At 35.5% G+C, this 13,281-nt stretch overlaps 2 protein-coding genes across 3 annotated transcripts in view; one reads left to right on the plus strand and one right to left on the minus strand.

The window, feature by feature from the left end:
- Cask (calcium/calmodulin-dependent serine protein kinase (MAGUK family)) overlaps positions 1-13,281 on the plus strand; it is a gene marked incomplete in the record, with an annotated part of 363,168 nt that overhangs the window by 215,968 nt on the left and 133,919 nt on the right.
- Positions 1,326-8,083, minus strand: Gpr34 (G protein-coupled receptor 34). 2 transcript variants are annotated; one of them, XM_005413247.2, is made up of 3 exons: positions 7,964-8,083; positions 7,236-7,324; positions 1,326-3,028 (listed from the first exon to the last, which is right to left on the minus strand). In XM_005413247.2, the coding sequence occupies exon 3, from the start codon at positions 2,932-2,934 to the stop codon at positions 1,810-1,812; it is 1,125 nt and encodes a 374-aa protein (XP_005413304.1). In that variant the 5' UTR covers positions 2,935-3,028; positions 7,236-7,324; positions 7,964-8,083; the 3' UTR covers positions 1,326-1,809. The 2 variants fall into 2 exon arrangements, with proteins under 2 accessions (XP_005413304.1, XP_005413303.1); XM_005413246.2 differs by having other exon boundaries at positions 7,236-7,327.

The raw sequence follows: 13,281 nt of genomic DNA on the forward strand, positions 1-13,281 counted from the left end.
TCTTTCTTCCCTTTATCCCTATCTCATTTACCCTTCAATCCATCCATTCCTTCATTTGTTATATATTTATATGACATATATATCATGTATATCATATATATATATATATATATATATATATATACACACATATATATTTCCTATGTACCAAGTAATACATTAAGCCCTGGGGAGTTAGTGATGAGCAAAAGCAAAGATCCTTTTCTCTTAAAGCTTACTGTCCTTTTTTTTCCAGTACTGGGAATTGAACTCAGGACCTTAGCACTAAGCTACATCTCCAGCCCTTTTTATTTTCTATTTAGAGACAAACACTCACAAAGTTGCTCGGTTGCCCAGATTGGGCTGAAATTGTGATTCTCTTGCTTTTTTTTTTTTTTTTTTTTTTTTTTTTTTTTTTTTTTGTACCGGAAATCAAACTCAGGACGTTGCACTTGCTGGGCAGGCACTGTGCTGCTGAGCTATATCCCTGGCCCAGTCCTCTGGCTTTAGCCTCTCAGAATGCTAGCATTGCAGGTGTGTACCACCACGATCAACTGCCAGTTATTTTCTAACATCTATGAAAACTTGTTTGCTCCTTTTAATACTAATCTATCAGTTTTATTTATTGTTATGAAATCTTTTAAACACCTCATATACCCAAATAATATAATGCCCATGTACCTACCACCCAGATTTAATAGACATTAACATTTTCCATGTTTATGTCAATCTCTCCAGATATCAGTATTAACTTTAAGAAAGGATGTATGCTATGTATATTACCATGCATGTTTTGTATTTTTATTGTGCATGTATATATATGAACCCATAAAGAATACATTGTTTTATGTGTTTTTGTATTTTACATAAAATAGTTCATGCAGTACATGCCCTTTTGCAAATCTGTGTGGTTTTCTTTTTTACCCAACATTATTTGTGAGATTTTCTCATGGTGGTGTGTGGATATAATTGATTACACTGAAGTCCTATATGGTAGTCCATATTGTGAATGAACCAATGTACTTCTCCATGCTTTTGCTGATACATTATTCCCAGTTGTTTAGTATTATGAACAGTTCACTGAACATCATTACAAGTTTTCCTGTGTATATATTTGAGTGATTCTGTAAGATATATACCTTGCAATGAACTTGCTAGATCATAAAGTATGCATATCTTCAATTTTACTCTACTGTGTAGCAGAGAGGGCTGAATTTATTTTTAATTCTGTTTTAAGTATAGTTTTAAGTCCTCCTAAGATATTAAATTCTTACTTTTCTGTTTGATTTTTTCCTGACAGTATTTAAATTATTTCCATTTTATCTAAGCAATAAGGATAAGGGTGATCTTATTTTTATTAGAATTTTATTATTTAATCTGTTAATACAGATTTAGGCATAAATGAATACAGTAGCAAACTATACAGGCTTTTAAAAAGACAATAAATGTATATTTTCTGACATTTGAAGTCAGCCCCCAAATCATTTAATTTACTTTAAATTAGTATCAAGTGCTTGATTCTGGTAACTAGTTTAGTGACTTTGAGAGACATTGACACTTTATTTTGTTGTTAAAGCAATGAATTGCACTTAACTTTCTAATCCATGTTAAGAGTGCTAGCTTAACAACATATTTTGACAAGATTTTACATGTTTAGTGATACATATAAGCTTTTCTTTGCCTTGAAATGTTACAGTTAAGCAAACTATCAGAAGTATACACAGAACTTTGAGAAGGTTTGTTTATAAATGCTAAAGCTTTATGCCATACTTTTTTAGACATTCAAAGAATAAGAGGTTAGAGTTCATCACCCTGTTTCATATGTGTGCCTCAAATACCGTTAGGGCTGTGCTGCAGTTTAGCTGCTGCAGATGTCTCATGCAGGGAGTATCCTGGCTTAAATTCTGAAGTACTTTCACTTCTGCTTGCTTCACCTTGAAATCGTCTAAAAAGAAGTTGACACATTATTTTGCGAATATTACTGGACATCAGAAAATACATGACTGGGTCTAAGCAGCTATTGAAAGATGAGAGAACCAGCATGATCTCATTGGTTTTGTGGACAATTTCCTTCCAGTAACAAGATGATTCATTTAGCTGTGAAGAAATGTATATGAATCGAAAGCCATGGTAGGGGACAAAACATATAGTAAAAATGATTAGTACAATAAAGGAATTGCGCGCTGTAGTGGCATATTTACCAGAGTTGGGAAATTTTGACCTCCTTTTAGAAATCCTCAATAGATTTTTGCCAATCTTAATATATGAAAGGATTATCAGTAGGAAAATCAGCCAGAACATTACCACAAGAACAAAGTTAAAAATTGCTTCTCCTTTTGCATTATGCTTATCTCTGTAATGAAAACACATTGTGGAATTGTGCCCTCCTTTTTTAAGTGTTAAAGTAATCATAGTTAAAAATCCAACAAGAGCAATTATCCATACTACACAGCAAACATAAATACTTTGCTTGGTTGTTATTGCCCTCCGCTGTTGTATAGACCGATTAATTTTTATGTAGCGATCCAAACTGATAAATCCAAGCAAAATGATACTGATGTACATATTCATATAAAATAGTGTTCCTACAACCTTGCAGAGAATCACACCTAATGTCCACTTGTTTTGGTTAATATGATACATTATTCGGAAAGGAAGGCAGAAAATGAGCAGAAGATCTGCAATGGCTACATTCAGTAGGTAAATTTGAATGGAATTTCTCTTACGATGGATACCTAGAAATACATAGAGGGCAATTATGTTTCCAACCAGTCCCACGATGAAAATAACAGAGTAGAATATTGTTAGCAAAGTAGACAGTAATCCTTCCTCCATGTAGCAGCTGGTAACATTTGAGGCTCTTGAGAAGTTCTGTGGGGCTTGGTCGCTGTGATTAGTTATGAAGAGCATCCCATGGGAGGAGCAAGGCAAGCCCCCTGCTGAAGTAGTTGCCATTGTTACAGTGTGACTTCTGTCTCCAAGTGGTGATCAAAAAGAGGTGCTAAATGACATGTCCCTTGTGTGTAGTTCTTATAGCTTCAGAAGTTTCCTATAAAAAATGCCAGGCATTGAGTCATTTGCTATTTTAATAACAGCTACATTAACTCAAAGCATAAATAATAAAAGATTTCTTTTCAGATATTGTGAGAAATTACCTTTTTATACTTTAAGCCATTTGAATAACTACACCATGTATGTAGTAGCATCACTAACCTTTCCTGTGGCTGTAGTATACACTCGGAGTTTGTTTCATTTATTATATTAAAATAATTAAACTATAAGATCATTCTTTCTTAGGGAAGTTGCTATGGTAATAGAGAAGGAAGTGAAGAGAAATTATTTTTGAAAGATGAGCATCAATTTCTCAAAAGGTTGTTCCAGCCGTCAGTGCATCGGGCCCACTGCCAGCCCTGCCCAGCTTCAAAACCTCTTCCTGCCTTGCCCCTTCTCCTTGTATGTGGAATTCATTCATTTTGACACACGTTGCCACATGATGTGGGACAGATAGACTGTGACAGTCTCTCATGCCATAGTGAGAATGAGGAGAGGGCCCTAAATTTCTTCCTTCTCAACCTATGACCAAGTAGGGGTACAAAGATCATTTGCGCACAGGAACATGCAATGAACATGACAGACCAAGAGAGCCAGCAACTGCCCCTTGTAGACTCTTGTAACACTGCACAGGAGAACAAAGCCAGACAAAACCAAATCAGGTGGCAGAGGCCAGTTAGCCGCTCCTAACCTAGAAACTGAGTGATAACGTAGACAGAAAATAAAATGTGCAATCCAAGATCCTGAAAGTAACTGAAGCTTAAATATGCCCTGGGTTATTAATTTAAAACTGTTGCTAGAACCTTCTAAAAGATAGTATGTGAATTCTACTTGTTTGTGGAAGCAGAGAATGTTCCCAATGCTACTTGTTACTAGATGTTTCCTAGACATTTGTCTGCTGTGAAGAGCTCAGTCAAGAGCCTATCATAAAAGAGGAACACGTAGGGAAGGATTCCAGAAGGTCTCATCACATCTTTTTCCTAAAGTAACTGCCTTAGTTCTCTAGAGAAGCCTGTTAGTCCGAGTAACATAAAAATGTTTGGAGCAGGATTTTCAAAATCAGACCTAATTAACTGTGATCAAGGGCAAGTAACTCCATCTTTTCTAAGCCTGTTTTCTCTTTGTAAATATGAAAAATGTGTATGAAGAACTTGATCCGACACATTAACAAGTATGTATTCAGTAAAAGTTTTGAGGCTGGGGGTGTGGCTCAGTGGTAAAGCATTTGCTTTGCTTGTACAAGGCCCTGGCTTCTATTTTTTAAAAAAATAGAAAGGAAAGAGGAAGGGGCAAGAAGGAGGGAAGGAAGGAAAGGTTAGGTTTAAAAACCATCTTTTGATTAACTGCATTTTAGTAGCTATTTTATACCTAGTTATGTACTATTTGGAAAATGAACAGAAGGCAGAAACCCTGCTCTCAGTAAACATTTTTGTAACAGTTTGCATTCCAACCCTGAGTGTAATAATATAAAGTAGATCTTACTGACAATAATTTATTTCTTGATTTAATGTTATACACAGATAAAAATATTTGGAAGTATATAGAATTTCTTAAAACTGTGCATATAATTTGGTCAAAAAGAAACCATTTTGGTAGAGAGTACCATTCTTCCAAAGAAAAGCAACTGGCCAGGGAAGAAGAGCCCTGGTGAGAGCTGTCTCCAGAGTTTAGAACAGTGGAGGGAGAAGGGGAGAGGGCCGAGGAGGGAGGGAGGGAGGGAGGAAGGAAGGAAGGAAGGAAGGAAGGAGGGAAGGAAGGAGGGAAGGAGAGAGGGAGGGAGGGAGGGAGGGAGACAGAGTGTAGTCTCTCCTTTCTCTCAAATGTCGGAACACAGATGTCACAAAGCTTGCAGAAACTTACGGCCATGTTTCTTGTGTTCTGATATTCTAAAAGGAAAGGGCAATCTAGGAAGAATGGCAGGCTGCCAGAAAGTGACACTGCTAATGCAGAAAGAGGAAAAGAGTGTGTGTAGAGGGACCTGTGCTATGTGGTTATATGAGGAGCTCTCAGAGGCTAGGGTAGAAACAGCTTGCCCATTGGTGAAAGGTCTTTGGGACAATGTGCGCATCAGAAGTGATGTGATTTTGAGCTCTCAGGTAGCTAAAATGACTTCAAAAACTCATCTGTAAGTGGTGTGGGTTTCTTTTTTCTTTCATCTGGATTTTAAACCCCATTGAGATTAAGAACCAAGTCTGTTTTGTTTTCCTTCGTGTGCCAAATGCTTAGCACAGTGAGTCTTTAGTAAAAATATATATAAAGTTCTACATGTGAATCTTAAGAATGTAAGTACTAGAACAGCATTAACAGAAACAGAACTACATTTGTTGTACCAACAGTGTGATGTGCCTGCCACAAAAACTAATCCCATCCCTCAATAGATATGTAGTATTTTAAATGAAGATTGTTGCTAGTGACCTGGTTCTCTCCCAAGCCAGTAGGGTCTCATCATCTTCAGCAGCACAGTTAGAAAAAGTCATGGGCCAAATGGGAAAAGGAGGAGCTCAGATCCCAGAAGCAAGTTGAAGTCTCATCTGATCCTGCAGATAAGAACATTTCACAGGCCGTGGAGAAACAGGTTTTACCTCGTTATATGTGTCTTCAGAAAGCAGAGCAAGAGCCAGTGACAGAAATTACAAAGACCGATATTGCTTCCCTATAAGAAAATACTTTTCCTTGTAAGATAGAAGGAAAGAATCTAACTAGGGAGGTAATAAGATCTTGCTGCTAGAGATTTTCAAGACTGCCACCAATTTCAAAGTTTATAGAAAGGATTCTCACTGGTGCTCAATCCTCACTGCATATTAGAATTCCCTGAAGGGCTTTTTAAAGACACCAGTGCCTGGATCCTTCCCAAGATATTCTGATGTAATTGGTATGGAACGGGCTTCAGACACTGGCTTCTTTTAAAAGCACCTCAGGGGAGTCTAAAGTAGAGTCAAAATTGAACCCTTGAGCAACAGTACCAAACCATTAACTAATATTTATTTCGCACTCACCATGTACCAGACACTGTATTGAACATATATATATATATATATATATATATTATTTCATTTATATAATCTTCACATTGCCTGTGTGAAGTCCTGAAAGATCAACAGGTTATGATCCTTACCTATAGCCACACTGCTCTTAAATGACAGTGCACAAGTTGAGACTCAGCTCTGACTTTGAGAGCCATGATCCTTTTTGCCAAACCTCTCTCCCTCTTCTCACATCTGATCACCATTTCCTCGGTAACACTGACTTTGTTGGCAGGATTTTGACATGATTCCTTTAATGTTATACACCTTAGTAATTTTAAGAGATTGTATCATCTGGCTTTATTTCTTTGGAAAAGTAATTAATGTTCACTCACTATGTCCATTATCCTAAATAAATAAACCCAGACTTTACAGAAGCACAAATAATTCACTTGAATTTTTATCACATCTCCCAGAGCATATCTTCTCATATGTACTTCTGAGCCTGATAACCATAATCACGATGTTGCTAGAAAGCTGCTAGCACAAAGCACATATCCCAAAACCATTTGCCTCAGCTCTAATCTGCAAGTAAAATAAATAAGTAATAGACAAGGCAACCAGTAAACCTTTCTGGCTTTGCATAGTCTCAAGCTTAAAATGGAATAAAGCAAAAACAATGTATTTGTTCAAATAGTACTATATCATGTAGTACCATGTATCAGGTAGCTAGCATCCAATTATTTATTTTAAAATTAACAGATTAGATTCTCTTTTGAAATAAGTGGCTGGTTTTTGTGTCCTTTAAAGTCTGTTGACATATTGTAATGTTACTTAATATTCTTGAGGCCATTGATTGATATTTTTAAAACTATTTGATATGTTAACAATTGCCAGTGAAGAGAGAAAACAAACCACTGTGTTCACATAGTATGCCTTATATGTGACCCATGTGCTCTATTGAAGTGGTCATGATAGTCTTCTAATAGTAGATAGTGTTTGTTACTTGGCAAGCTCTATTCCCAAGTTCACGATAATGTTAGTACATGTACCTCCCGAAGCCACCCCTCTACCATCCCGAGTTTTGTTTTTTTCCTACTGGCTCACATTGAAGCTGCGATCTTGAGGTTATGAATGGGTAGGACAGAACAGATCCACTGTGGTCTCAGACAAGCAGAAGCTTTTCAAATGTAATTTGGGTATGTTTATGCAAATGACACGTTGCTATGTTAAAACACATACCTATTTCAGTGGTAGCAACCTTTCACTGGGTTTAGTTTGACTCGATAATGACTGAATTCATTCAGGTCATGCTTCAAAAATTGCGATAACTGCTGAATACAGAACAAAAATTAAAAACGTATTACTTTGGAAATAATACTATTAGTAGTATATTAGGTTTTCTTATAATATTAGGTTTATGTAGTAGTATATTAGGTTTTCTTATATTTTCTTAACTGTGTCAAAAGCTTTTTAATTTTAGTTATTTGAATTAACAAGTATATTTTGCTTATTCTTTTCTTTAATTTTTGCCTTATGTCTCAGACATCAAATTTAAAATTTAATTGCTCTAGTAATTACCCTGAAGTAGTGATAATATAAAGAAAATACTATTTTTTAAAAAACAGGGAGATGATATAACAATAAAGTCAAACATTATAGATAATTTATAATACATTAGAACTAAAGTTTTATAGCACCTGAAAATAACTTTTCATTGATTCAAGTAGATCTGTAAATCTTTATGCCACTATACAAATGCATATAAACAATGGGATTGTATTAAAAGTAAATCAAGGCAGAGGTGACATTGAAGCAATTTATTCAGTGACTCTAACAGCAAAGAACTGCTGATAGCAGAGTAGCCGTATCAGCATGAATCATGTTTCATTTTGAATGTTTAGATAATCAAATTTAAACTAAAATTGAGGCTAATTTATATAGTTAAAAGCAAATCAATGCATACTTACAGTTCAGACTTTCCTGAAGTATAAGCAGCTAAACCCCAAGCTTCCCTAGACTGGGCTGGGTTTGTCAGCTGAGCTCTTCATCCGGTCGTGGTGCAATTGGTTGGGTCCTCTTCTTTTTTATATTCACATATGGTGATAAGGTTTCTTTTTCCTCTTTTCTTTCTTTTCTCACTATGACAGCCCTTAGACTCCTTGTAAAGCTATTAAAAGGTCCCACCACCGTGCAACAACTTGAAACTCAAGTAACACATAACTTTAGGAAATTATATCTTATTTATGCATACCTTCCAACTTGAAAATTGAAGAAAGTTTCCCTCACCCCCAAAATTAAAAATTTTTTGTAAATTATAAGCAGAAATAAGTACTTCCTGTCTTTCCTAAGAAATGATGAGTATGTGCTGTATGGACTTTTAAAGCATAAGCTTTAAATTTGTTTCTTTCTGGATTCATTTTAGAAATTGTTACCCACATACCGAATCATACTAACATGAGTAACAACGTTTTTTGCTCTTTGTTTCTTAAGCTTTGTTTGATCTCTACATTATCTTTGTATATTTTTATGTATACTTTTAAGAACTTGGATTTATTTTCTAAAACACTCTTACAGTTTTAGGACTAGATGAGATATGTGATGGTATTCTCCCCTTTTAATCAAAACAATAAATTCATCCAAGTAAATTAAAACAATCTATATTTTAAGGAATATAATTATGGGATTCTGCATGTTTTGTTTTGGTCCTAGTCCAGTATTTAACCAGTACCAGTTGTCTATGTAACTGCTGGCTCTGCAGTTTAGTATCATTTCCCTTTTCTTTGGTATCATTGGGAATGAAAAGTTAGCTTTTATCCTCCCCATAACTGCTACTCTGCAGCTCTGTTGAACTGAATAATATTTCATTCATCTGCTTGTATCTAACATTCTAATTATTTCTCTCCTGAATATTCTCCAGAGCTTTTAGTTCATTATCAATATAACACATGGGACAATATTTTTATTTTTATCTATTAGTACACGTTTGCAGTACACAATGCTTATATTCCTTGTAGGGAACTGGCACATGTACATAGCACATCTTAATTCCTTTTTTCATCCCCTTTCCTCTCCTCCCTCCCCCCTCCCTTAATGTCTTGGGAAACACTTGAAGTCACAGGCATAGGCAAGGACTTTGTGAACAGAATCCTAGTTGCACAGGAAATAGTACCAAGAATCAACAAATGGGATCATAGCAAATTTAAAGGCTTCTACACAGCAAAAGAAATGACAGAGTAAAAAGACAACTTTTACAGAATAGGAAAAATTTTGCCAGTTGCTCCTCAGACAGAGGACTAATATCTAGAATGTATAAAGAACTCAAAAAATTAGATTCCCAAAGTAAAAGACCCAATCAAAAAACTGGGCAAGTAAAATAAATAGACACTTCACAGAAGAAGAGGGACAATTTTTTTTTTTTTTTTTTTTTTTTTTTTTTGGTTTTTCTCCGGTACCGGGAACCGAACTCATGACCTTGCGCTTGCCAGGCAGGCGCTTTTTGCCGCTGAGCTAAATCCCCAGCCCGAGGGACAATGTTTTTAAACTGCTAGAATACAAATATTTTTGTAGCTCTTACTTCCCTCTTAGAACCTCTAAGAAGGAGGATTAACATACTGGCCTGGGAGTGTTTTGTCTTATTGTGATAATGATTGCATAACTTTACATTTACCATCTTAGCTGTTTTTAAGTGTATAATCCAGTAGTGTCAAGTATTAACAGATCACTGAAACTTTTTCATCTTGTAAAATTGAAACTCCATACTCACTAAACACTAGTTTTCTCTCCCCTTATCCCTACCCCTGGCGACCATGCCTGTACTTTCTATTACTATGGTTTTGACTTATTTAGCTACTTCATCGGAGGGGAAGCACACAGTATTTGGCTTATTTCACTTAGTGTAGTATCCTCAAGATTCATCCACATTGTGGCATATGACTGATAAGGCTATATGACATTCTACTGTGTGGATAGATCTCATTTTCTTAACCATTCATCTGTCGGTGGACATGTGAATAATGCTGCAATGAACATGGGTGTACAAATATCTCCTGAAGATCCTTGCAGGACTTTTCTGTGACTAAATAAGTGTTTTCCTTTTTAAGTTTTCTTTCTCATAAAGCCTAGTACAGATATTTCTTTCTATATCATGCTATCTTCCCACACCTAAATCATCCATTTTCATGATGCTAGTTGTGCTTTTGAAGTCTTTGGCTTTCTCACAGCAACCACATTTTCTTTTCAATGTGAGTCAGCAAGGCTACCACCAGATTTGAATACAATCTTTTTCTAGTGCTTTATATGAGCTTTTTCCTATTCATTCTGAACTTTGTACTTTGTCTCAGTGTTTTTAGCTCATTTCTACATAGCCTCTTCCACTTATCCTTCCTGGATGTCTTTTATTGATATTGCAAGCTTTTTATTTATATGAAGATAGAAGTAGAAAACAAAAATAAACCTATATGTTTCTTTGGTGTCTTCCGTTACTGATAGCACCATCCTTTATTTTTCTAAACCCAACCCTGATGAATTCAGCTCACTGCCTCCTCCAGTACCGAATCCTGCTTAGCTAAAGTAAGGATACGTGGGTCCAAACATGCACTCGTCTTGGTTGGACTCCCTGCAGACTCAAGGCCACAAACCTTAAGTGAGCCCCTGTGCTGCCAGCAACCCTGCTGTATTTCCTTAGTGCCTTTTTTTTTTTTTTTTTTTTCTGGTACCGGGAATCGAACTCACGACCTTGCGCTTGCCAGGCAGGCGCTGTGCGGCTGAGCTAAATCCCCAGCCCCAGTGCCGTGATTCTTAAAGCACGGCTTCCAGACCCACAGCATCAGTATCACTTGGAAGCTTGTTAAAAATGTGTTTTCTCGACCTCATGCCAGACCTATGCTGGGAATTCTGAGGACAGGGTCCAGTAATCGGTAAGATTCTGATGCCAAAGTTTGAGAACCACTGCCTTGGTCAGTTTATTCTCCTGATCTTTGAAAATACTTATCACACCTTCATTCTTCTCAGACTTTCAATAACCTCTCTCCTTTCCCACTCCCACCTGATGATTGCTTTTATTCCACTGAGAAAATAGAAGCACCCAGAAGAGAACCTCCCCTGGGTCTATAAAATACGTTATGTGGAAAACTCAAATTGTATATATGTTTTTGTATTTTAAAATATTTATTTTTATATCCTACCATTGAAGGAAAGCTAGTAATTCAGGAACGTAGTTACCAATGAGGAACAAGAGATTGCGAGCAGGGGAAGAAGGCGAAAGTATTGCCTGAGTGGTATTTGTTTTACAGTTTCGACTTTGGAACTATAGCCAACTTTTTTTGCAATTAAAACACCAAACTAAATCTAAATCTAATTAAAACAAATGAACCTTACTATATTACAAAACAAAAGCATAACCACAAGTAGAATTATTTTAAATGATTTTAAAATAGGATGAGGTTTTTGTATATAATTTTAGGGTTATCAAAAAGTTACAAGAATGGTACAGAGATACTTTTCACTCAAATATTAATCCCAAGCATTTTTTACATTTATTTATCCTTCTCAATTTCTCACGCTTCTCTTTTTTTTGTGTGTGTACCGGGAATGGAACTCATGACCTCACGCTTGCCAGGCAGGTGCTGTGCCGCTGAGCTGTCTCCTCAGCTCACTCTTCTCTATTTTTAAGGGACATAATTTATTATGCCTTTGAAGTCCTCTGTATTCACATATTGAATAAAATGAAAGTATCTCAAAAGTGATACAGAGCAATAAAAATTATGGTATAGAAATTATTCTTTCTACTTTTACAGTGAGATTTTTAAATGTTTCAGTGATACACTTAATCTGATTTTTTTAGCACTTTTGCTTAAAAGATAAGCTAATTCAGAGTATGTTGGTATTAAGAAGCCTGCCTGTTGAATTAGTCTTCCACATAAGACTGATGCCTGTAGCTCTGTTTTTAACTACTTCTCCGGGTTACACATCCTTTCTTCACTTCCTCTAATCCAACTCTTTTTAGTCATTTGAAACATAAATTCTTGCTTATTAGTTTTCTGTGTTCACTGTATTTCTCAAGCACACTATGTAACTGCCAAAATAATCCACTTAATGAGAATTGAACATTAATAGTGAGACATGTCATTCTCTATATCAATTATGATTTTAAATAGAAATGATCTTACTGATTTATCTTGTATTTTTCAAAGTATCCAATGATAAAACTTAGAGTTCTTTAATTTTCACTCTAAGAAGCACATATTAATTGTATTAATATGAGTTTGGATGGTTTTATTTTTATTCTCCATGACCTATTCTTAATAAACATGATATTATTTGAAGAAATTCCAGTGAATCCTTTTCCTTGATTCTTCCCATATACAAATTATATTCTGTAGAAGGCTAACCTCTTAAACAAAGAAACTTGCCTTATAATCTCAACATTGATTTAAAAACTGGCCCTCAATTTTGTTTATTCAGTTGGATCTGATAGCATTATGATCCTTCATTAATTTAGTGTATGTTAATAGTATTAATAATAAAATACTTTAATAAAATATTAAAAATTGACATTAGAGTTAATGTTATCTACTCGGTATTTTGCCTGCATAAAAGTATAATAACAGTATTATACAAAGTATAAAAAGGGATAATACATTTGATGCATTAGTCTGTATGTTTACAAGTATGGTTTCTTTAGGAAATTCAGATGAAAGAGTGTGATATTGCATACAGTCACATTTAGTTTAATTTTTATTGCCTTAAAATGATTAATTACATGTTAAACATAAGTTTTCTACAGGAGCTCCAAGATACTTTTAATTGCCTAATTCTTATAGGTTATTGAATAGCTTGAGTAAGTTTCTGATTGCTTGAGACCTCAGAAGTAATAGTTATATTGACTTAGGCTGTACATATTTTCACTGTTCTTCTTTCATCACAAATCTGTTTTGGGCTGGGCTTGGTGGCGCATGCCTGTAATCAATCCTAGCACTCAGGAGGCTGAAGTAGGAGGATCACAGTGAGTTCAAGGCCAGCCTGAACTGTATAGTGAAACCCTGTCTTAAAAAAAAAAAAACTCTGTTTTAGTGGAAACTCTTTTTGAAATTGGGATCATTTTGAATTTTTGAAGAACCTTGAGAGATAATGGTGGCATCTACTCCAGCACGGTAAAATTTAGTTCCACATGATAATTGCTCCACTGTAAAAATGTGATGACTCCTTTATCAACCCACTGGTGTGGCAGGACAAAAGGATATTGTGAAGTCACATTAGAGTTGTATAAAAGGCCATTCTCTTTGTC

This window comes from Chinchilla lanigera, unplaced genomic scaffold (assembly GCF_000276665.1).
Source record: "Chinchilla lanigera isolate Chin_1 unplaced genomic scaffold, ChiLan1.0 scaffold00164, whole genome shotgun sequence".
NCBI classification, from domain to species: domain Eukaryota; kingdom Metazoa; phylum Chordata; class Mammalia; order Rodentia; family Chinchillidae; genus Chinchilla; species Chinchilla lanigera.

Coding starts and splice junctions, on each gene's coding strand:
- Gpr34 (XM_005413247.2), bottom strand. CDS start 2,934: ATGGCAACTACTTCAGCAGGGGGCTTGCCTTGCTCCTCCCATGGGATG.